Source organism: Dipodomys ordii, unplaced genomic scaffold, assembly GCF_000151885.1.
Source record: "Dipodomys ordii isolate 6190 unplaced genomic scaffold, Dord_2.0 Scaffold70, whole genome shotgun sequence".
In the NCBI taxonomy this organism is placed as follows: domain Eukaryota; kingdom Metazoa; phylum Chordata; class Mammalia; order Rodentia; family Heteromyidae; genus Dipodomys; species Dipodomys ordii.
In genome coordinates, this window is record NW_012267286.1 from 2,568,177 (window position 1) to 2,592,277 (window position 24,101).

General features: G+C 35.4%; 1 protein-coding gene across 1 annotated transcript in view; it reads left to right on the forward strand.

Moving 5' to 3' along the window:
* Positions 1–24,101, forward strand: part of Ndst4 (N-deacetylase/N-sulfotransferase (heparan glucosaminyl) 4) — a 237,482-nt gene that overhangs the window by 198,800 nt on the left and 14,581 nt on the right. Inside the window, exons 6-9 of the mRNA XM_013023770.1 lie at positions 3,811–3,993; positions 16,747–16,843; positions 20,453–20,576; positions 22,413–22,587. Of these exons, the coding sequence (XP_012879224.1) occupies positions 3,811–3,993; positions 16,747–16,843; positions 20,453–20,576; positions 22,413–22,587 (579 nt within the window). The remainder of the gene's footprint in view (positions 1–3,810; positions 3,994–16,746; positions 16,844–20,452; positions 20,577–22,412; positions 22,588–24,101) is intronic.

Sequence of the window (24,101 nt, forward strand, 5' to 3'; positions counted from 1 at the left end):
AGGCATAGAATTCCATTGTGTATATATAGCACCTTTTCTTGATCCATTCATCTACTAAGGGCCATCTGTATTGGCTCCATATCTCAGCTATGGTAAATAATACTGCAATAAACATTGTTGTGCTGGTAGTTTTAGTGTGGTCTTGTTTGTGATCATTTTGGTACATGCCCAAAAGTGGGATTGCTGGGTCATTGGGGAGCTCTATGTGGAGTATTTTGAGGAACCTCCATACTAATTTCCAAAGTGGTTGAACAAGTTTACACTCCCACCAACAATGAGTAAGGTTCCCTTCTGTCCAAATCCCTCCCCTCCAGGATTTGTTGTTATTAGAATTCTTGATTATAGCCATTCTAACTGGGGTGAGGTGGTATGTCAATGCTGTTTTGATTTGCATTTCTTTTATGGCTAGGGAGGCTGAGCATTTCTTCTTGGCCATCCTTCTTTCCTCTTCAGAGAAGTTTCTCTGTGAGTCTTTAGCCCACTTATTTATTGGGCAGTTGTTTCTTTGAGGATTTGTTTTTGGGGACTTAATTTTTTGAGTTCCAGGTATATTTTAGATATGAGACTCTTGTCTGTTGTATGGTTAGTGAAGATCTTCTCCCTTATATGGTCATATGTACATAGTTTTTTACCTTTTATGCTTGTCTGATAAGATTATTCTAGACATGCACTAGTTACTGCAAATAAGGGAAACCATGGAACCTATGTTTCTTTGGGTATGTCTTTCTTAAAAGAAATTCTCCTGAGGAAATCTTGGGTGTGATACTTCAACTGGTCTGCTTCACAAATCTTTTATTTATTTTTATTTTAATCGGTCATGGGGCTTGAACTCTGGGCCTGGGTGCTGTCCCTCAGCTCTTCAGCTCAAGGCTATTGCTCTACCACTTGAGCCACAGCACCACTTCCAGCTTTTTCTGCTTATGTGGTGCTGAGGAATCCAACCCAGGGCCTCATGCATGCAAGGCAAGCACTCTACTACTGAGCCACCTTCCCAGCCCTTCACAAATCTTATAATAATTATGTTAATAACCTAATGAAGTGAACATGTCCATTTGTCTGTGGTATAAAAATAATCTTCAAAGTACTCCCAAAGTGGATATTTACTTATAATTGTATCAGACTTGAGGTGCTTAGAATTGCCTTAAGATTCTATCTTTAAATAACAAGGCTAGAGGGCAGTTGGTAGATTTCTAGGACATTGTTGTATTTTTTCCAGGCACTCAGGCTTCAGTCAGGTTTTTTCAGAATAATTTGAGTCCTGGGAAACTATAATTATCCTGAAGCATACTACTTACACTGTCTTATTTCTTAATTACAGTAGCGACATGAGATAAATGCATACTTATTGGCATCAAATGCATATTATTTTGTGGTGATTATAAAAGAAGTTCTCAGGACAAAAATTGCAATTAGATGGCTGTCAACTACTGATACTGTGGTATGTTCTAGAAAGTCTGTAATTAAGTCCTGCAGAGAGGACACTTCCTATTTGAAATAAAAGAGCTTAAGAGTGAAGGATTGGCCAATGTACAAAGCAAGGACATAGAAGCCCTGAGCTTGTTTAAATGATCCTACATGAATTGCAAGTAAATTTACTGTGCCAACTAACATGGGAGGATTTCATTCGAATTTCTACCTAGACATGCTATGTAAAGAATATCCTTTTAAATAGCCATTGCATTTTTTGACCTTAAGAATATATATCTTTGATTATAACACTAGGGGAGTAGGGATTGGACAAAAGATGTGACCATTGTGATTACCTTCAAAAATAAGTTTTCATTCCCTTGGTAGGATGTAGTCATTTCAAACCCTCATTGCCTTAAGAGTTTGCATTTAAGATTGCAAAACAAATTCCTTTGCATTTCTATTTCAAAGAAAAAGCTTCAAGTTGACATGATACTACTTCTATAGCTTCTTCACTCACTCCTATATAAATATGTTATCTTTTTTTTCAAAAGAGGCAAATGGAAAATAATGATGGACATACTATTCAATATATAGTGTTGGCCGGGGGAAGGCAGCAGGACTATTGGAAATTGGATTTGAGAATCTGATCTCCCAGGTTTGAATTCCTATATGGAGCCAATTGGACTTAGTTTCTTCATCTGCAAAGGGTCAGCCAAAGTACCTACCTTGCAAAAGCATCACGAGGTTTGATTGTATTTGTGAAGGACTGGCTTAGAACTATGCCTGCTGTAGTGTAGTAGTACTATATAATTTTTAAGTATTTTTTTTATAATTTAGGGGCACTAAGGACAATAAGCAAGTTCTCAACATCTCCTTTTCAATTTTAACAATGTTTGAGGAATAACTTTGTTATTTTGTTACACTTTTCTCAAAGGATCCTTTTAAGCAGGTTAGCCAAACAGAAAGATATTTTTACCCCCGAATAAGGGTATTCAAACAATGAAACTTCTGTTTTAATAATTCTGTGACAGGATATTGTTTTTTACATTCTGGTGTAAGATAATACTTTTTTTTAAGATAAAAGACCTCTGTTTGGGGCATTTACTGTTACACGATGACATATTCTATTTTGAGCAGAGAAGGCCTGCAGGATAACCTTTGCTGTAGTTATTTTTGTAAGAAATGAACATTGATAACAAGAATACCATAAAAGATTTATTTCCTTCCAAATAACCCAAGTAACCATATCAAGTCATATAATCCCAAATGAGAAAGTGAGTGAGAAAATATTGGCCATGAGCCCCTTTGACTTTTACTATAAAATGTTTTACTCTTCAATTTCAGATATTTACCTTAGTATTATTAACAACTAGTAATATTACTTTAATAACACAGTTAAGAAATTAGTTCACTATAATACTTCAGTTAAGTGTTTATATATGCATACAGACAGAACAAAAGGAATTTCTAAAACACATTTAAAAACAATCTCAGGGCCCAGAACAAATCAAAAATGCTTTTAGAAAATGATGAAGTCTCTTTCTATGAGATGGCATAAGCAGTCCCTGTAATTTAGATGAATTTTATGCAATTTCTCTTTTGTTTAGTATTTTAAGTTCCTGCTTCAGTGACTCATAGCCTGTGTGCTGGAGCTAGCTTTTAATAACATTCAAATTATTGGTTGAATAATCTAGTTTTTTATTTTCCTTAGTCTTTGGTGTCAAAAAGAACAACATTGAAATGTCACAGCTTTTTAGAGTTAATATGCAGTCTGAAAAGTTGCTATAAATATATGTGCAAAGGTTGAGAGTTTTTTAATTAAATTAATTTTCAGTGGGTACATCAAAATATAAAAATGATACACATTAGTGGAGTGGTATGATATTTAGATACATATATATATATCATTTTCTTTTAACAGTTTAAACACATAAATCTCCTCAAATATTTCCCAATATATTTTACTTCATTGCAAAACAAAACAAAATCATCATTAGGCCACAAAAACACAAATTCAGAGCAAACTCATTCCATTTTAACTTTTATTTTATCTATATCCAAAATGATCAGTAAAAATATGTTTTGTTTTATAACCAATCTAACTTGCTCCTTACTAGTCTAGAAATGAGTAGATTTGGGGATTTGATATCGGTTTCACAATAAGAAAAAATAAATAAAACTTACATTGATATGATGCCTTACTTTGAGCAGTGAGAGAATGCCATATCTTCAATGTTAAACTTAAGTGGTATATTCGTACAAAAGTCAAATGCATGGTGCTCTGTCTAAAATGTTAATTAATTTTATCTCCATGCAAGTCTTAAGTTCAGTAAGGTACTTCTTGGAGCTGCTACTGTCACTTTTGAGTCACTTATGAGGTCATTTTTATTTGTCTTTCAGATCAGTATTTTCATGACCCATTTATCTAACTATGGAAATGACCGCCTAGGGTTATACACCTTTGTGAACTTGGCTAACTTTGTGCACAGTTGGACCAACCTGAAACTGCAAACTCTGCCTCCAGTGCAATTAGCCTACAAGTACTTCGAGCTCTTCCCTGAGCAGAAAGATCCACTGTGGCAGGTAACTCTTCCATATCATTCCTTTAGCCAATGGTATTATTCTCTTCAATAATATGTGTGCATGTTTCTTCTTATGGATTTTAGTGCTTATCTTTTTTGTTATTTCTTCAAGCTTTTTGTTTACTTGATTGTTTTGAAGATTTTGCATCAAGGATGTTGTTTTAGTGGGAGTGTGCTCTCCAAGCTAATAAGTTAAGTTGTTAACTTGCATGTTGCATGAACATGAGCTCAGAGTAAAATGCTTAGCATCGCATGAGAAGAGGGGCAAACACAGCCACTTCCTTGTAAGAGCCAATTGCCAGGTTTTCATGTACATGAGTGATTTTTACCTTGTATATTTACTGTCTCCAGCATGCCTTTTTTTTTAAGTACAAGTTATTTTTCACTAACACTATAACTACTGATAAGAGAGAGAATTGTTAGGTTTAGGTCTGCTTTTACTAAGAATTCATGTGGAGCCATTCAGCTGGGTTCCATCAAATGTGAGCTATCTGCTTACTAGCAGTTAGCTAGGAAATTCTGCCTCCACTTGCTTCTTTCTTTATGCATCAGGTTGCATCGACCCTCCCAATCAATAAGCTGCAAAAAGCAGATCAGATGTCCCCTACTAAGGAAAGAACTAGCCACATCATTAATGAGAAATTACCATGAATCAGACTGTTTACCATGTTCTGTTCCTCTCTCTTCAAAGCTATGTATATATATATAATATATATATATATATATATATATTTACCAAATGTGTCAGGTTCCATGCTGCTCTGACTCCACCTTCAAGAATTTACCCAGCATATGTTTATTGAGCATGAGGCTCCTTGCTCCAGAGTATACAGCAAAGGAGTTTTCAATGACATAGGTTTTAAAACAGACTGCTACAATAAATCCTGTTTCATTCTCATTCTTATTCAGTAGCCCCCCAACCATTTTGTGTTTATAGTAAACTTCATATTCTGATTGTTTTATTTTTCTAGTAGGTGCTTAATCTTTCTTTTTAACACAGCTGATACATAGACAAAGAAATAGAAGTGTAATTGTTATGAATATGAAAAAACATTCCAAACACATTGAATTTTATGAAGGAAAACTATGATGTCTGATAATTGCAGTTAGTGACTCACAAATATTTATACAACTGATGAAACATTGATTCATTGAATCATTGATTCATGAATCATTCTTTTTGGTTACACATGATTATATAGGAGACATCCATAATATCTGGTAAGATAAAAATAACAATGCACCTAAATTGATAAATTTTTCTGACAAACTGACATATAAAGAATTCATCAAAAAACACAAGCTCTAGCCATTCTTTTCTTTCGATAAAACAAGAGGTTTTTAAAATGTTAAACTGTATTTTTGGTACTGTATGAACACTTTAAAATATACAACATATTATTTGTTGATGTTTGGCTATCACTGGTTGTTTATTTGTAAAGAATGAATATAAACAAACCATACCATCTATAATATAATTTGGTCAACATAATGATTCTAAGTGCTGGCTAAGGACTTGGTAAATATAAAAATGTAAAGCTATGTGCCAGTTGATTTGTGGTACAATTAGAATTAGGAAATGGAGTTGCTCTTTGCAGAATGATATCATATTGAAGAAATAAGAAAAGTGAGTGAATATATACATAACATACGAGTGTTAATGACGTTATTTCTTTATTTATTTTTGTGCTGATTCTGGGATTTGAACTCAGAACCTCGTCAACTCTCCCTTTATATTTTTGCTCAAGGCTGCAGCTGTACCATTGGAGTCACAGCTCCACTTCCAGATTTTTGGTGGTTAACTGCAGCTAAGAGCCCCACGGTCTTTCCTGCTTGTGCTGGCTTCCAACCACAATCCTGTTTTCTTTACCTGCTGAGTAGCTAGGATTACTTCCCTAAGCCACTAGTGTTTGGCTTCAGAATTCAATTTTGAAAAGCATCATAGTATACTCCTAGGAAGTTCTTAGTACAAATATACCAAATAAACATTTAAAACATTAAAATGAATAAAATAATAATTAAATTCAGAATCGTTAAATGTAGAATATAACGAGCCAGAAAATATTTCAGAATTCATAAATTTTGGTATTAATATTGTTATATATTTAGGAATGATTGTATATTATATATATCTTCACAATAAGCTATTATAAGATATTTAAGTTACAATGAAGATACAACTTTTACTAAAGGACTCATGTGATATCATGTGAACTGTATTATGTATGCAGTTTCTTGAGACTGAAAAAAATGTGTCAAGTCACAAATATTTTCTATAACCAAAGTGTCACATACACTCAAATATATTTAAATGGAAAAACGAGAAATTGAAAACAGAAGAGCCGTTAAGTTCAAGAGGGAATTATTTAGTTACATAAGATTTTAATCACAATAGTCTTATCCTGGAAAATTAGATAAGCTTTGCCAATCATATATGATCTCCAAAAAAATTGTAACTGGTATGGTAGTGATAAAATATTTAATACTTTCCTTATCTGTTCTTTCATATTCCTATCTGTAATAGCAAACAAGCTGTAGGCATATGAATTTAGTCTTTAAAAATCATTTAAATAAAATGTGCATTCAGTGGCAAACCTTTTATAGCTCATTTATCCTAGGAAGAATACATAAAGTTATGTTTCTGTCATTGTTAGATATGTGCAACACTTAAGTATTTTTTTGTATTTATATATTTGACTTCTTATTCAGTGCATTTTACTTTTAAATGTAAACCGGCAGTTATGTTCCTTTAGATTTTCAATTCACACTTCTGTATTACCACCAATAGAAAGGGGAAATAAAGTGCCAAATGGTAATTTTCACATCTATTTAATTTCTTTGGGTTCTGTCTGTACATTTTCATTAGCACTCACTACCATATATGTACAACTGCTGTGTCACCTAATTAAAAAGTGCAATATGAATATCTGCCAGGGGCTGCATGATAAGTAGCCACAAAAGAAATGCATTTGTGTTCTTCTCTCATAGGAAACTGATTTTTCCAGAGCTAATGCATACAGGATTGTATACTGTGGACACCTATGGAATTTACTCAATAGAACGCTTTCTCATCCATTTAGTTCCCATTATATATGTCTTAAAGTTATACTCACAGATGTTTAACTAATTCATATGTCTATTGTGTTGAAACATAGTCACTAGCAAGCATGAAGGGATGGTTTGTATTTTTTCCCCTTTTTGAATTCTCAGTACAAGAGCCTCCACATGGAGGCAAGTAAAAGGTCAAGTTCTTGCACAAGCACTAACGATGCTTTTAAGCTCTCAAACTGTCAGGTTAGCTCTGTCTCAATCTTCACTCAGTCACTCTGGAGTCTCGCTATCAGCAAACATGCCAAGCGTGATGCACATTCCTGCTTGCCTGTGTGGCCAGGGGAATGCGCAAAGAGCCATGCTTCTCTCTCTATCCGTGCCTCTGTCTCCAAGGCGCAGCAAAGTAACCCAGAGCCTGCTCGCTTTGGTCAAAGCATCCAGCTCTGGTTAGAAATGATGAGATTTGAATGCTATGACATAAACAAATCACAAGGCCCAATGGCATACGCACACTGTCACTTCTATTCATTTGTGTCTGTTAGAGTAATGGATCCGCTGACACCAAGAATTACAGATTGCAAGAGCAGAAGAAGGTAGGGAGGTCTAACTCAGCCTCTCCATTTTGCAGAAGAAATGGTTGACACCTAGCGAGATTAAATAACCGCTGCTAAGTCAGTTGGTTTAAAAGAGACAAGCCAGGACTAAAGCCCATGGTTCCAGGTGCAGTTTGGTGGTTTTTACTGAGGTCACTTTCTCTGAATAACACTTCAGAGATAAACTCTTACTTCAAAGGAAGCTGATATTTGAACCTATGAAAATTGGAACCACCTACTTAATTAAAAGAATACCTTTACCTTCATGGAATAAACAAGCCATAATAGCTCCTGTCATAAATATGCTCATAGGAGCCACTGGAATCATAATGCTAGACACAAAAATAAAGAATTGTCTCAGCAAGGAAAGCTTTACTTCTGTAGAAGGGCGGACCACCAGCCAGAAATCTGTCAAGCAAGTACAGAGCAGACAGGCTACCCCCCTCCCCCATTTATACCTAACATCTGGCCCCACAGCTCTCCTCAGATTGGTTGAACTCAGGTTCACAATCTGGTCTCGATTGGCTAGTTTGAAGAGGGCAAGCTGTATTTGCATAAAATGACCATTAAAAGCCTTTGAAATAAGATGAATAGTACACAGTGATCTCAAAACATACCCATATCCTCTGCTAATTCCCGAACAATCTGCAGTATGCCTTCTGAGATGGGTCTTAATACCATCTTGGGAAAAAAAACAGTTTAAAGATAAAACCTTATGTTTCAAAAATCCTTCCTTATCCCAAAACAGTTTGCTTTTTCCTTACCAAGCGCCAAGCCACCCAGGCCAAAGCAGGAACTTTTAAACAATTCACTTGGATTAAAAAAAAAAAGGCGATTTCTCATTTCTCAGTATTTGTTAACCCACTTTGTTGTGTTAACAAAGTAACATTATAAATTGACTGTCACATTTATTCCTCTCTTTGCCAGTTCATAACATTTAGAATTCCATTACACCACTGATCACCCAATATTGCCATGCAGGCTAGTCATGTACTACTTCATGAAAACCTTGGAAAGTGGGATGATAGTTTTGTTGTTGTTGTTGTTTGTGTATTTGTTTATATTGGAAAGCCTGACCCTTAAGTAGTACAATAGCCTCTCTCATTAGAACATCATGACAGATCCTAACATAGCCTCTCCTGTTAAGATATGACAGAACCACAGAAGCAGCATGTTCCTAGAACAGCAGAGGTACCTGTTTCCTAGATACAGGCAAGAGTTTGATGGGAAATAACCTTGAGGAATGGGTGGAAGTCAGTGGGGACACTTGGGAAACCATCAGAGCAATTTGGATTTGATTGGCAGTGAGGAGAAACTGGCAGTAACAATCAAGGACAAGAATGAAATGACAAGAGAAAAAATAATGGTCAAGACAGAGAACAACAAAAATTTTTCCTTCTGGACACAAAAGAATAGGAACGTCAAGTTAGGAAATGAATCCACCTGTGAGAGGAAAACTCTGAATGGCTCCAGCTTGTAAAGGGTAAGATCTTCAAATAAAATATAACAGCATTTGTCACTAAGACTGACAAGAAAAAAGCACACTCTGTAATAATTACACCACATCTGAGAAAGTACATCAGGAGTACTATGATTAGGTTTTTTATGGTCTTATTTTTAAATTACTTTTTTTTTACTTTGATTTCTCTTTTAGTCTTTCTAGAATGGCTAATTGTGTGTGTGTGTGTGTGTGTGTGTGTGTGTGTGTGTGTGTGTGTGTGTTCCAGTCCTGGGCTTGAATTCAGCCCCTGAGAAGTGAGAAGTTTTATTCAAATCTAATGCTCTGCCACTTGAGCCACAACTCCACTTCCAGCTCTTTAGTCTCTTAATTGAAGATAAGAGTCTCCTTTTCTTTTCCAGGCTGGCTTTGAATCGAGATTCTCAGATCTCAGCCTCCTGAGTAGCTCAAATTATAGGTGTGAGACATTCACACGCAGCACTAGATTTTAATACTTAATGGATAAAAAAAAGGAAGTAGAAGGAAGACTTCATCATTATCTTAACTATTTATTGTTTTTCTTATCTCTATATTACCAAGTTTTAGCTTTCTTCCTCATTCAGCAACATTATCTTCTTCACCTTTCAGTAATGCCCCGCAAATACAGAAATAACTTCTCAGGATTTTATTTTTAATTTCCAATGAATCACCCCCCTGTTGTGATTATAGAAAGCTGTCAGACATGATGACATCTAAGAAAGATGGTGACACAAGTCTTGGGTTTTCCCTTTTCCTGTCAATCAGTCATAAGAATGTACTTGCCAAGTGTCAAATTTTCTGCACAAACCACTTGCTTGAGGTGCAGTTTCAGAAAATCTACTTAGAGAGAGTTGTTCCTAAAAAAGTTATAATACTTCCATAATTTCTGAATTAAAAATCATCATGGAATTATGATGTTTTTAGTCTCAACTACTTAAGAGATGGAAATTGAATAATTGTGTTTTCAGTTCATTGGAGACAAAACATCAGCTAGACTCTGTCTCATTAAAAAAACTACTATAGTGGTGCAGGTTTGTAATCCCAACTACGGTGGAGGAAGAAGTGAGAGGATCACAATTCAAGGTCAGCCTGAGCGAAAAGCACATGGCTCTATTTGAAAAGTCATTCATTTATTAATTTAAAACAGCAACACTAAAACAAAAGGGGCCAGAGGAACAGCTCAAGTAGTGGAATGCTTGTTTAACAAGTACAAGGGCTTCAGTTCAAACTCCAGTCCTACCAAAGAAATACTTTTTTTTTTTTTTTTGGCCGTGGGTCCTGAATTCTGGGCCTGGGCACTGTCCCTCAGCTCTTCAGCTCAAGGCTAGTGTCTACCACTTGAGCCACAGAGCCACTTCTGGCTTTTTTTTTGCTTATGTGGTGCTGAGGAATTGAACCCAGGGCCTCATGCATACAAGGCAAGCACTCTACCACTGAGCCACCTTCCCAGCCCAAATACTTATTTTTTTTAAAAAAAATAAAGAATATTTGAACATCTGCTCCTAGTATAATGACAACACAAACTATTTTACGTGTGTGCCTTACGAAACCTTCCAGACCGATTCAAGATTTAGAGTTTGTTCAGTAAGTTGGCTGACAGTTTTACCCACCAATATATTTATAAAACTGGAATAATATTAGAAAGAGTGCAGTATCTGTTTACAGGCAGAACAACAGAACAATGTGTACCTTCTGAGGTTTACTGTGACAATATTCCATGGGAAAACACTAAGACTATTTGATTTTATAAGTATGAGTATAGTATAGTGATGAATACACTGATAGTTAGTATAAATTGCCAGAGTTTTGTGCTTAAAGCAACCTATATCTTGTCCAAGACACACAAAGAGGTTTTTCCTTCTCTATCAAACCTCACTCCCAGTGCTGGCCTTCATATATCTCTGTAATTCAAGGTTGCTTGATTTTCTTTTAAAAGGGGAGGATCTAAGAAATAGAATGCCAGACGAGACAATAGCTAGTGGACAAAGCATCTGTATGAATCAGTGCATACAAAACATTGAGGAGCTCAGGGGATTTTATGTAGAGCACAAGCAGTAGTAGTCTCAGTGAAAATGGTGTTGGTTTTAGGGTTTTTCCAAGAGGGTCTGTTGATTGAAGCATTGGAAATGAATACTCCTAGCTCATTGCTGGAATCATCAGTGATCATGGAATGTATTAGGCTTCAGCAACAATGAAAATCAGAAGTTTGGATGTGACTTGCTTATATTCTAGCTTCAGAAAAAATAATGGTTATATGCACATGCAAGAAAAAATTCACAAACAGAAGAAAGTTTGATAGTACAGCCATTTATAGGGAAAATGGAATCATTTTTTGGATGTCTGTTTTAGAGTCCTTTCAACAACAAGAAACAAGCAGAGAGCCGGGCGCCAGTGGCTCATACCTGTAATCCTAGCTACTCAGGAAGCTGAGATCTGAGGATCGCGGTTCAAAGCCAGCCCGGGCAGGAAAGTCCATGAGACTCTTATCTCCAATAAAAAACCACTTGAAAACTGGAAGTGGCACTGTGGCTCAAGTGGTAGAGCGCTCGCCTTTAGCTGAAGAGCGCTTGGGACAGTGCCCCAGGACCGACCAAAAAAAAAAAGAGAGAGAGAGAGAGAGACAAGCAGAGATACAGTGAGAAGGAAAGTAATAATTACTGCAGTGTTTATATTTAGCAAACTATTCCTTCAATCACAACACCGGGTGTTTTTAGCATTAGGCTTACCTAAGTCCTGGTTATCTTGAATCAACCTCAAGTTGAGAATTCCACTGTATCTTTGTCTAAGAAGGGTGTGGAGAGATAATAAACACAATAGTGGTTTTAAAAGCAAACATAAATATAAAAGCAAGAAATAAATGTAAGTCTGGGATAAGTAGATCTAAGAAGACCAAAAGATAATTTTGTGTATCTGTAATAACATGGACTTCAAATTAAGACAGGCAATGCGATGGCTTTTTAAAAAATCTATGTCATTGGTTTGATTGCAGATTTTGTAATTTTGTTTTTTTTGGAGGAGAAAAAGATGAGTGTTTTGTGCCCCCCCCAAGGAACATAATTGTATTAAAATGTACTGGCCTTTCTCTTTAATTAATTAATTCATGTTTTATAAATTTAGAACTATTATGCATCATCTTGACCAATGTAACCTTTCCCATCCTACCCCATCTCCTAAAGTCCCACCCATCCTGTCAATTTTCTTACTTCAGTTTTCATATATATATATATATATGTATATGTGTATATGTACATATATGCACAATATATGAATATATAAACATATGTATTGTTCGTATACTCATATATGTGAATATATACATATGTAAACACACTTCTGTGCTTCAGAGAATTTTCTGTCTTACTTATGTCAACATAACAGTAAGCTTGTCTCAGATATATATATAAATAAATACACACGTGTGTGTGTGTATATATATATGTATATCTATATATATGTATATATATATAAATATATATGTATATATATATACATATATATATATATATATTTCTTGTATGAAACTATTGGCTTTACCTTTTTCTCTATGAAAGCTGAATTCTCAGCATATTTACTAGCCTGGCACTACAGCCACAGCTGCCTAAAGCAATTTTAACTAAATTCCTTTTTCAGAGTTTAAGGGTATCCTTAAACTCCATACTTGAAGCAGTAAATTACTATTATTGCAGTTTTAGTTTTGCAGGGAATAATCCAATTGAAGGATGAGAAGGGATATACATAATTGCTCTATAATTTTCTGACTTTTAAACTTAAAATAATAGCAACAGAATAGTAATAAAAGTTAAGAGAAATGTTTAACATTTTCCTGAGGAGGTATGTTGACCTTCCCAATGATTGGTAAAACTTCACACACACACACACACACACACACACACACACACACACACACAGAGTTCATCTCAAGTTAGGATTTCATATAAAAAGCTAAAACTAACTTGTTGTGTGACCTTCAGCATGATGTAAATAAAACACCTTGCATCTCCATTTCCTTGGCTATAAGGAAGGGATAATAATTTCTGGCTTATCAGGTTGCTTTGAGGATTAGAAGTAATCTAAATCAGGAGGTACTTGGAATACACAAGATGATCAATAAAAGTTGGATATTGTCTGTTGGTTCTCAAATATTCACACAGTATAAGGAATAGTCTAAATAAATATTTCTAGCACACACACACACACACACACACAGAAATAGAACTACTCTGTTAATAAAGTTGTGACTAACAGGCAAGAAGAAATATGTCACATTGAGAGGAAAGAAGAAATATATGCCTCTGAAAAATGCTAAAATCTCACAACCTAGAAAGAACACAGTGAGAAAGAAAATAGACCACTGAGATAGGGGAATACAAATGCCAGAGAATCTAGTGTACCTCCAGGAAGTATTGAAGTAATTTAAATTGAATTATTGGGAAGAAAAACATTTAGAAGAGCAAAAAATATAACATTTGGATGATATTAGTTGATAACCTACTATCAGCCTAGCATCTGGAAAAGAACAAACAGAAATAACTCACATCATTATATATCAAAGGGAAGGGATTTATATGTCAGAGACAAAGCAAAGTCTTTCAAGTGAAGATATATTAATTGTACTGGTTTTTGTGAAGATTCTATTTAATCTGTCTTGCAACCATCCATCAGAATGAGAAAGAGGTTGTACTCCGGTCCGTTAAGTGAATATCAGTGGCCTTGCTCAACATGAACAGGAATGATTTCACAGATAAGACTGGCTTGCACCAGTGGCACAGGTTAGCCCATTGCTTTGTTCTTCTATCTATACTAATCCTACAGAGACCATCATTACACAAACTAACAGAATACCTATTCTGATATTTATTATTTACTCAGTGGGGAAATTCAATAAGTGTAAATGATAGAAACTCCTTATTGCAAAAACTAGAGGTGAGGGCCAGGCCCTGGTGCCTTATGCTTGCAATCCTAACTACTCAGGAGGCTGAGATCTGAAGATTGCAGTTCAAAGCCAGCCCAGGCAGGAAAGCCTGTGAGACTCTTATTTCTAATGAGCCACCAGAAAACTGGAAGTGGCACTGTGGTACAAAGTGGTAGAGTTCTAGCCTTGACCAAAAGAGCTCAGGGACAGTGCCCAGGCCCTGAGTTCAAGCCCCATGACTGAAGGGGATAAAATTAGTTGAGCAATGAGGTTCTTTATAAATAAGGTGTTTGGTTATGTGATTAAAAACAATGTTTAAGTTCTAATATGAGGTTGTGAGGATAGAGTAAGGACTAATTGGAGGTGGGGGAGGGAAAGGATAGTAGAAGAAAAACAAAGGAGGGGTAACAATGCTCAACAAGAAATGTACTCATTACCTTACTCATGTAACTGTAATCCCTCTTCTATAACATCTTTACAATAAAATAAAATTTTGAAAAAGGAACAAATTGGATGGGAGTGCCATGAAGGGAAACAGTGAAGACTTTGTGTTTATGAAGCCACATGTCTACATGGTTCACATCACACTTCAAACGTACATCAAAGTCAGCCAGAGCAAGAAAGTCCTTAAGAACTCTAATTTCCAATTAACCACCAAAACGTTGGAAGTAGAGTTGTGGTTAAATGGTAGAGCTCTAGTGTCTAGTGTTGAGAGGACAAAGTTAAGGGATAGCTCTCAGGCCCTGAGTTCAAGCCCTAGGTCCAGCACACACACACACACACACACACACACACACACACACACACACACACGGATACTTTGTATTGTTTTGTCACTTTTAATTGGACTGGACTGAAATTCTTCCTTGGAAGAAAGCTAGAGTATATGAGCAATTGTGAATTAAAATGGGAAGGGAGAATGTCCTCTTATTAACTGAAGAATAAGAGAATAGTTGAACCTTCTCTGCCACAAAGAAAATCATGCCTAGAGAGTTAAGCTAACGTTGGATTATAGAGAATACTGTGTAGAAATAGTGTTGAAAATAAACATTTGTTTCTAAAACAAAATAAAATCACTGTGATGTAAAGTAAAACCAGCATAGAATTTACTACAATGACCAAGTTTTGTTGTAGTTTCTACAGACATTAGTTTGATGTTCAGAATCCGAGATATATTCTTAAGCTTTTCTAAAGTAAATTCTAACATAACGCAGGGGCCTTCATACATTGCTGATTGTTGTACTTCCTGCTTATGGTGGTTGGAGGAGGAGTATAAAATGCATTTGGCTCAAGACCTTGTTTAGATTTCATGGAGTGAGTGGTCACTGCCATAAGGAGTATCCTGGAGAAGCAGGATCTGATCACTTTTGTGATCAGGCCCCCAAGTGGAAGAACCCCTCCTTGAAGACTAGGATTCCTAGGGACACAGAACTTAGAAGTTGTGAGATTGAAAAACACAGATTCTCCAAGAAGCTCACTGAGAATGGTGCTGAGAGGTGTCACTCTTTAATCCTTAGACTTCATTATACACCCCTGTGGAGATACCTCACCAAATACTAGCTTTATATTTAAAGGGACCACTGTATCTACAAGCTGGAGACTTAACCATGTGTTTCAAGAGGTGTTGCTACCACAATGCATTCTGGTTAGGAATACTAGTAAGAGTCACTGACTCAATCCCCAGGCCCATGGCTGGCCTTACTTCCTTTCTCAGAAGGTACGCATATCCTTTGATCTGAAGCAATATTTTCTAATGGAACATGTCAATGGTTCAGATGTGGGGAGCCTGGTGCTCTATGAGGGCCAAAGATATGAGGGCAGAGAAGTCTAAATGGCTACTTTCAACTACCCTCAGGTTTGATCTGAGTTGTTGTCTTCTTGAGGGTGAATGTCACCAAGACAGTCAAATCCTGCACTGATAGAATCATGCTATTCATGAGCCTTAGAAAGTATCTCTGTTCCTTTGAGTGAAACAGTAAACAACAACAGTAACTGGACCAAAGGTGGAAAAGGGAGATGCATACATGTCTTCTGTTTCTGCTAGAATGTCTGCTCCATTTATGAATATTTTTTATTAGCATGATGAAAAAAGAGCCAAGGTAAACTTGGAAATGTAACTCACCAAATAACACTGCTTCCTGGGCTGCTTTTCACATTTTCTCTTCATTCAGTGTTCTCTGGTGCACACACAAACACAAATACAAGGAATGGCACACATTTTTGTGTGACTATGCAGCATTTGCATTTGGCAAAATGATCAAAAGAATCATAATATAAAACAACTTATATGACAAATATGATCTTTAAGCAGTCTATGTCAAGGGAAATAACTTTGGAAAATGATATTTAGCCTTTAATATTTTTATATTTCAAAACAGGTGAGAATAAGCTATAAAAACCTGTGATCAAACCAGATTGAGTCAAAAAAGGCATCTGAGATATTGAGAGAAAACATACACCTCCAACTTGGGTAACCTCTTCCAATAAGCAGAGTGGCACACATCAGATGTTGACAGCAGGATTAACATTGAAGCTGAGTTCCAGCTTCGAGATAAGAGAAATGGCCAATCAAATTGTATGAAAAGCTTTGGACATAACAAAACCAGAGGAGGGTCTAATTCCTAGTGCTAGATTAGGCAGGGATTTGATCACGTCTTTTGAATAATTGTTAGGGAATAGTGACAAGCGTTCAGTAGGTTTTGTAATTTTTCCTTCTTGCAGAATCCATGTGATGATAAACGGCACAGAGACATCTGGTCCAGGGAGAAAACTTGTGACCATTTACCAAAGTTCCTTGTAATTGGGCCACAAAAAACAGGTAAACATAGTCAATTGTGTTACTTACTTTTGTGTTACTATGTGATACATTTTTGTATGGCACTAGTGGATTAGATTTCATTTTGTGACATTCATAGATGTCCCTATGGGTTCTTTGAGCTCTCATTTATTTCCATGAAGCACTTTTATTCCACAACTCTCAAGAGGTCTGTAACCTGGCCATGACGTAAGCATTAAATTATTTAACCACAAATTTGTAGTTGAAAACTAAATGCATTGGAATAAATGTCATACTTTGAACGTTTTGATTTTCATTGTACCAGTTATACTTTTTGAATTTGTGTGTGTATGCATGTGTATGTGCACATACAAACCAGTTCTGAGGTTAAACTTAAGGCCTCACTCTGTAATTTGGCTTTTTCACTCAAGATTGATGCTCTTATCAGTTAAGCTACAACTCTGTGATTTTTTTTTCTGGTTAGTTGGAAATAAAGTTCTCCCAGACTTTTCTGCCCACATTGGCTTTGAATTCAATCATCAGCTCTTATTCTCTTGACTAGTAGGATGTCAATCACGAACCACCAGTGTTTGACTGTAATTCTCATTAAAAAAAAATTGTGGCTCTGCTTAATTAATTCCCAAATTCAATTATGCAAAAGTGATCTGGATAAATTTAAGATATTTTACACTGCATACTCTCCTTGTGTGGATGTTTATTCAGAGATACAGCCATTATGATGACACTCTGATATTTCACATGTATGATTGCTGGTACTGGGGCTTGAATTCAGGACCTTGTGCTCTTGCTAAACTTTTTTTGCTTACAACTGACATTCTACCACTTGAGCCACAGTATCAGTTACCAGTTGTGTGGTTAACTGGAGATAAGAATCTCTCAGATTTGCCTGTCCTGCCTGGCTTTTTATGTTGATCCTTGGAACTTAGTTTCATGAGTAGTTAGGATTACAAATATGAGCCACTCAAACCTGGCAGTTGTGTTTTAATTTGTTTTTAACAATCACTCAATGTTAATATGTTGGACTCATTTTCTGATAACAACAATGTCTCCATAAACATTTTTCCTTGAAATTTTCTCCTGAACTGAAGGACACCGGGATAGAATATAGTAAAAGAGAAAATAACTCACCAATGGGATGACACTTTCAATTAGAATATTTTATACTTTCTTCTAGATGTGACAGTTTTATACACTTTGCTCATGTCCTGATTAATTAAAGTTTTTATTGAGTTGCTGCATTTTGAATTCACTACTTCAACTACAAGCATTTTTATTCGTGAGTACACAAACCGAAACACAAAACAAAGTCACAACAAATAAGCCCAGCTCCAATGAAGATATTTGTAATATAAGCAAGTAGATCATTTTAAAGGTTGTGGGCAATATTTCCAGACTATTAGATATTGGTTGTTGAAATCTTTTCTTCCTCTAGGAATATAAATTGTATTACAACAGTATGTTAACACATATCCATAGAGGAGAAAAAAAGGACCACGTATTTTCAGATAGATCACATTTTTGTTGGTGATTACTATCTTCACTACTAACTCTGCCAGGACAACTAAAGAAATAACACATTTCTGTGTTGTAAAATTTATGTGAGCATTTTAATTTAAAGATATTCTCTATCATTTGTCACTGAATGATTTTACTTTTTAGTTCTGCTAGAAAAATTACAAGTTCATAGTTATAAATCTGCCCCCTTATTCTTGTTGTTTGTATTTATAAAAACAATAAGTTATACATGAAGATTTTAATATTTGACCTACTAGTATGGCAATGATGAAATTTTTAGCTCATTTTGACTTTTTCCAGACAAAAGAACAAATAAGAAGACAAAAAGAGAGAAAGAAATTGGATACTAATATTATATCTTACCTCCTATGAATATATTATTTCAATATGGAAATAGAATAATTCTTAAAATCCAGTATAGAAGTGTGAGTCATATTAAGTTCTCTGTATTGCTTTAGTTGGCAAAACTTCCTTGGCTTTCAGAGACTGTAATTCCCTGGAGGGGAGTCACAGACAAATGCTAACAATCTGGCCTTTCAGTGCACTGGCTTTCAGCAATTTCAGCATGGTGCATGCAACCCTTACAATAAAAAGGAGATTCAAAAATGAACCTCTAACTCCTATCTGTTCAGCTGGTATGGGGTGAGAATGGATGGATGGATAGGTATTCCAATTTGCCATGGCACAAATATTAAAGGGATTTTTGTTTGCTGAAACTGAGGGAGTAAGGGTGGGGAAAAAACATTAGTAGACAAGTGGCAGCCTTGGACTTAATTGTATTTGAGCTTCACATTGTGGTTGTTTGATGTGCCTCAGGACAGCATTGCATCCTTGATCCTTAAGAGTCAAATTGTAATATTACCAGTGCAAGAAGATTTCTTCATAAGGTTAAATTTAGCACAATAAGTCTTAGAGCATAGTTCATTGGTCTTAAATCTTCCAGAAGATCAGTGTTTCCATGGTCAGTACTATAAACTTTTCTTGATTCAGCTGGCTTAATCTGGTATATTGAAATTAAGAGCATATATATATATATGTATATATACATATATATGTATATATGTGTGTGTGTGTATATATATATATATATATATATATATATATATATATATACTTTCTTTTAGAGGATTACATGTATGAAGCCTTCAGATTTCTTTCACAAAAATACTGAAACCGAAGATTTCGTGGCTCATGATACAATGTAAAACCACATATCCCTTTTTCCTGTTGGGAGAGCTTTCTCTCTCTTCTACTCAGAGGACTCCTGAAAACCTCCAGCTCCTAGAAAAGGCGTAAGATTCTGAACAGAAAGTGGAGAGTTTCTAGATCCAAGGGGAAACCTGGGAATGACTGAGAGGGTGATTGTACATTTTTTTAGAGAATAATGGGAGAGTTGACATTGACCAAGAGGCACTATCCTTATAAAATGACATGCTGAATTTGAACCACTTTGTACAACTACTTGAAGATAATGAAACAGCTCTTCATAGTAATGAATGGGTTTATAGAATAGTATAGAATATTCATTATTGATATCCAGCAACAATTTAAAAATATTTCTTAGTGCCTTGTATGTGTCCACATTTAATTACTAAGGATAAGTCAGTCGATCTCTTTTGTTTCTCTCCCTCTCAATCTCTTTCCTTTTCTTCTTCATGATTCAAATATTTCTTTTCCCTCTCTCTTTCTCTTTTTCTTTATTGACTCAATCTATTTGAACGGTTTGGCTCAAGTTTAACTGTCAATGGAAGGCCTACCAGATTCAGGTACTATGTCTGTTTCTAGAAATGAAGATAGAGACAGCCCATGTCTTTTATGTTTTTAACCATTTAACTCCAGAAGGGAAATTAAATCACCTAACTTCTGGAATTCTATCCCAGCTGGATCATCAGACCACTTTATTAGTGCAAATAAAACCACAGTGATTAATAACACACACACACACACACACACACACACACACCAGTTGGAATATTCCTACATTGAAATGAACTTGATTTTAAAGAGACCACTTTGACATCTGAGTTGGCCTTCTAAATATTACTATTGGAAATAAATTGCTGTCTTACTTTTTCATTTATTCCCATATAACCTCTACCTTCCTCTTTGTAATAGGAACAACTGCACTTTATTTATTTCTTCTTATGCACCCTTCCATCATCGGCAACCTCCCCAGCCCAAAAACATTCGAAGAAGTTCAATTTTTTAATGGCAACAACTACCACAAAGGAATCGACTGGTAAGGAAAACAACAAAGAAAATAAACTCTATTATGAACACATGCTCCATCACTACAGACCAATTACAGATGTATGCATGGCATCTGCATAATTGGAGAATAAATTTGTTATGCTCAATTCTACCACAGTGAATTAGAAATTAATTTATAATGATGATATGTTTAATCAGTGTTGCCTATAATTTGATTTGGACAGTGCAATAATGATAATATTTTTCTGGTAAGTTAAAATGATTGAATAAAGAACATTATGGGATATTTTTTCACCAGAATTATTCATAAGGATATTTAAAATTCTCTTTAAGCATACTATTATTTTACACAGACTACATTTTCTTCACACATAATTTGTCCTCCCAATGATGCTGGTGGATTCAAATAAATCAGTAGGTTGCTTTATTTTATATTCTGTGACATGTATCTCCATTAACCACATAAACTGTATGTGTTATACCGCAACACATATTTCTCACACAAATGATAATCGAGCATTCCCCAAACGATATCAATTCTAGTCACTCACATGCACGAGAGAAATACTAATTTGCAATTGATAAATTATGAAAACATTACCATAACATTTTTCATGTATGAAATGGAATAAACTTGATATTGGAGATGATCATCACTCTGGCAATCATTTTTCTAATTCTATTCCAATTTCCTAGGAAATGTAATCTTAGATTTGACTTGCAAGTAAACAAAAATCTCACCAGTACAAAAATTTCCTCAGTGTGCATGTTTGTAGACTGTAATCTTGTATGTCATCCTCATTCATGAGTCTATCTTTCTTTCTCAGAAGTAGCAATGGTTAACACTGGGCAGAAACAAAGCTGGTGAACAGACTCATCTTCCCTTTGTGAGCAGAAACATTCCCTCTTTGCATCTAGAATATGACCATCTGCCTTGCTTTGAAAAGGCCGAACAAGTTTGCGCATTGTCTGCAAGTTACCAAAGTCAGAAAGGCAATTCCCTCTTATCAGTGAGCTCAAATGGAACACAAATTGTTAAGCAGGAATATAGATGAGCGCTCTTCTGCACTCCACATTCGGGAAACATAATAACAAATGTCAAAGAGGAAAATAAGTGTCTTATATGAATTCTTAATTGCTCTCATTATTTATTTCTAGAACATTTGAGGGTTAGAGAAGTGAGGAGCTGTAAGGAGGGTGACGCACATAATTAAAGCCTTGTACTGAATTAACCTCAGAATATATTGGTTCTATAACCTACACACAGAAGAATGTTCTGACAGCATATGGAGAAGTGAACCTACCAGGCACGGCAGGATCAACTGGCAGGAAAAATCCTCTTCATTACTGTAGATAGACTATAATGTGCTCACATGGTAACATACACTACAGATTATACAGAAGTGTTATTTTTTTCTTTTTAAAGGAGCACGGCTACGCCTTAATCAGTTTAGAATTTTATAGATATTTTGGCTTACACATCTTTCTGTCGTGTAAACTTCCATCTCATCTTACAAGTTTGGCCTTCAAATTTGTAAACACACATTTACAATCTTAAAATATCCAAGCGAAAGGGTAAGATTCCCTCCCTCCCCACCTTTTCCAGAAGTCAATTTATTTCTAGAGTTGGTTTGTGGTACCACAGATCATCTTCTTTTCTTTCTCACTCCAATTCTATCATTTCCCTGCCTAAAATTAATCATAAAAGCAATAGTATTTTGTTTATAAAACATTAGAAGTATACGAAAAAGCATCACTTGAATTATCTTATTACACAATAATTAGAAGTTACAAATTAATTCTCATCCAGAGGACAAGAAAAGAAGATCCCAAGCTAATGAATTATTTTTCTCTCTGCCTTCAGGTATATGGACTTTTTCCCTACACCTTCCAACATTACAAGTGATTTTCTGTTTGAAAAGAGCGCTAATTACTTCCATTCAGAAGATGCTCCCCGGAGAGCTGCATCTCTCATCCCCAAAGCCAAGATCATCACTATCCTCATTGACCCCTCAGATAGGGCATATTCTTGGTACCAGGTATGCTCAATGAAAACAACAACAACAAAATCTTCTGGCTCAGGTGTGGCTCAAGGGGTAGAGCACCTTCCTGTCAAGTCTAAGGCCTCAAGTTCAAACCCCAGTTCTACTAAGCAGAAAGAAAGAGAGAGAAGATAAAGTAAAGAAGGCAGGAAGGCAGGAAGGAAGGAAGAAAGGAAGGAAGGAAGGACATGCTAAAAGCATCTATTTGGAGCATGAAAGTATCACCAGAATAAAGCTCCGATGCACTGAAGGATCAAATTTTAAAGAAACTAAACACTAAACAAAAATATCTGTCTCTAAAGAATTAAATATATAACCTATAATGAATTGGACAAGGACTTTTAGGCATAACATCACAGGAAAAAATCATACTGCAAAGAATGGTTTGTCTAAATCATGTAAAACATTAGTCTGTGAGGAAGTTACAAAACTAAAAGTCTGTCTCTAAGGATCCCTGCCAACAGAGGGAGAAGAGCAAAGCCACATGTATTCAATTGAGGGTGCAAGTGGCAGCACTTAAAGAACATTCAGAAGTGTGAATTGAGCCAGTGTGAGCATGCTCATTTGTTTGTTGTTTAGGCACAGATGTAGAGTGTGTGCTCTCAGGAGTGAGAGACCTTGTCAAGTTCTCACTTCCAAAGAAACAAAAATTCAGTCTTTAAATGCCTACTATGTACTTTCAGAAAATTTGTCTTGTCTGCTTGCTACACCTAGACTCATGCCACTAAAAGACGTTTAGAATTTAATTTTGATTCATCTTGCTACAAATTATTTCCCACTTGATTTTTGGCTTTAAAAAGATAGTAGATATGTATTATAATGTATTACATAAAATTTATTACATAATATATAATTATGCATATGATAAACAATTGCATAAGTAGGCAGTCACAATATAAATTCAGGGACAAGAGACAAAAGAAATGTAACTCAGTTTCATAATAGCCATTAGAATCCTAGGTGTGTGTGAAATTAAAAATAACATAGTAATTATGGGATATGAATGCAATATGATGGTTTGTTGGAGCAATCAGTTGGAGGAATATAGAAAAAAGAAAGAATATTGAAAGGTGAATAAGTTGCAAGTATGCTATGTGTATATAAACATACACATATACGTATAAACATATGCACTCACATACAACCTAAAGAAACTCACCAAACACTTCTTGAATATGACAGAGGAAAAGAGAATAAGAATATATAGAAGGGGTGAACTTCTTCAAAGCATACTATAATTATGCATCTATACCAGAGTCACAAGGAAATCCCCTTGTATTATTAACATATGCTAATTTTAAAACTCAACTACAAAACTTTACTTCATCATTTTGCTACTGATGCTCAGGAAAGTAAATAATAAAAGGAAGTCAAAGAATCTCTTTTGTAAAAGTAGGTTTTAAATGATCTAGACAATTTTCCTTCAAAAGAATGGGGTGCAAGGGTAGAAAGAAAGGGTCATAGAAGAGATAAGTATGGTCCCAGGATATTATATACATGCAGAAATATGT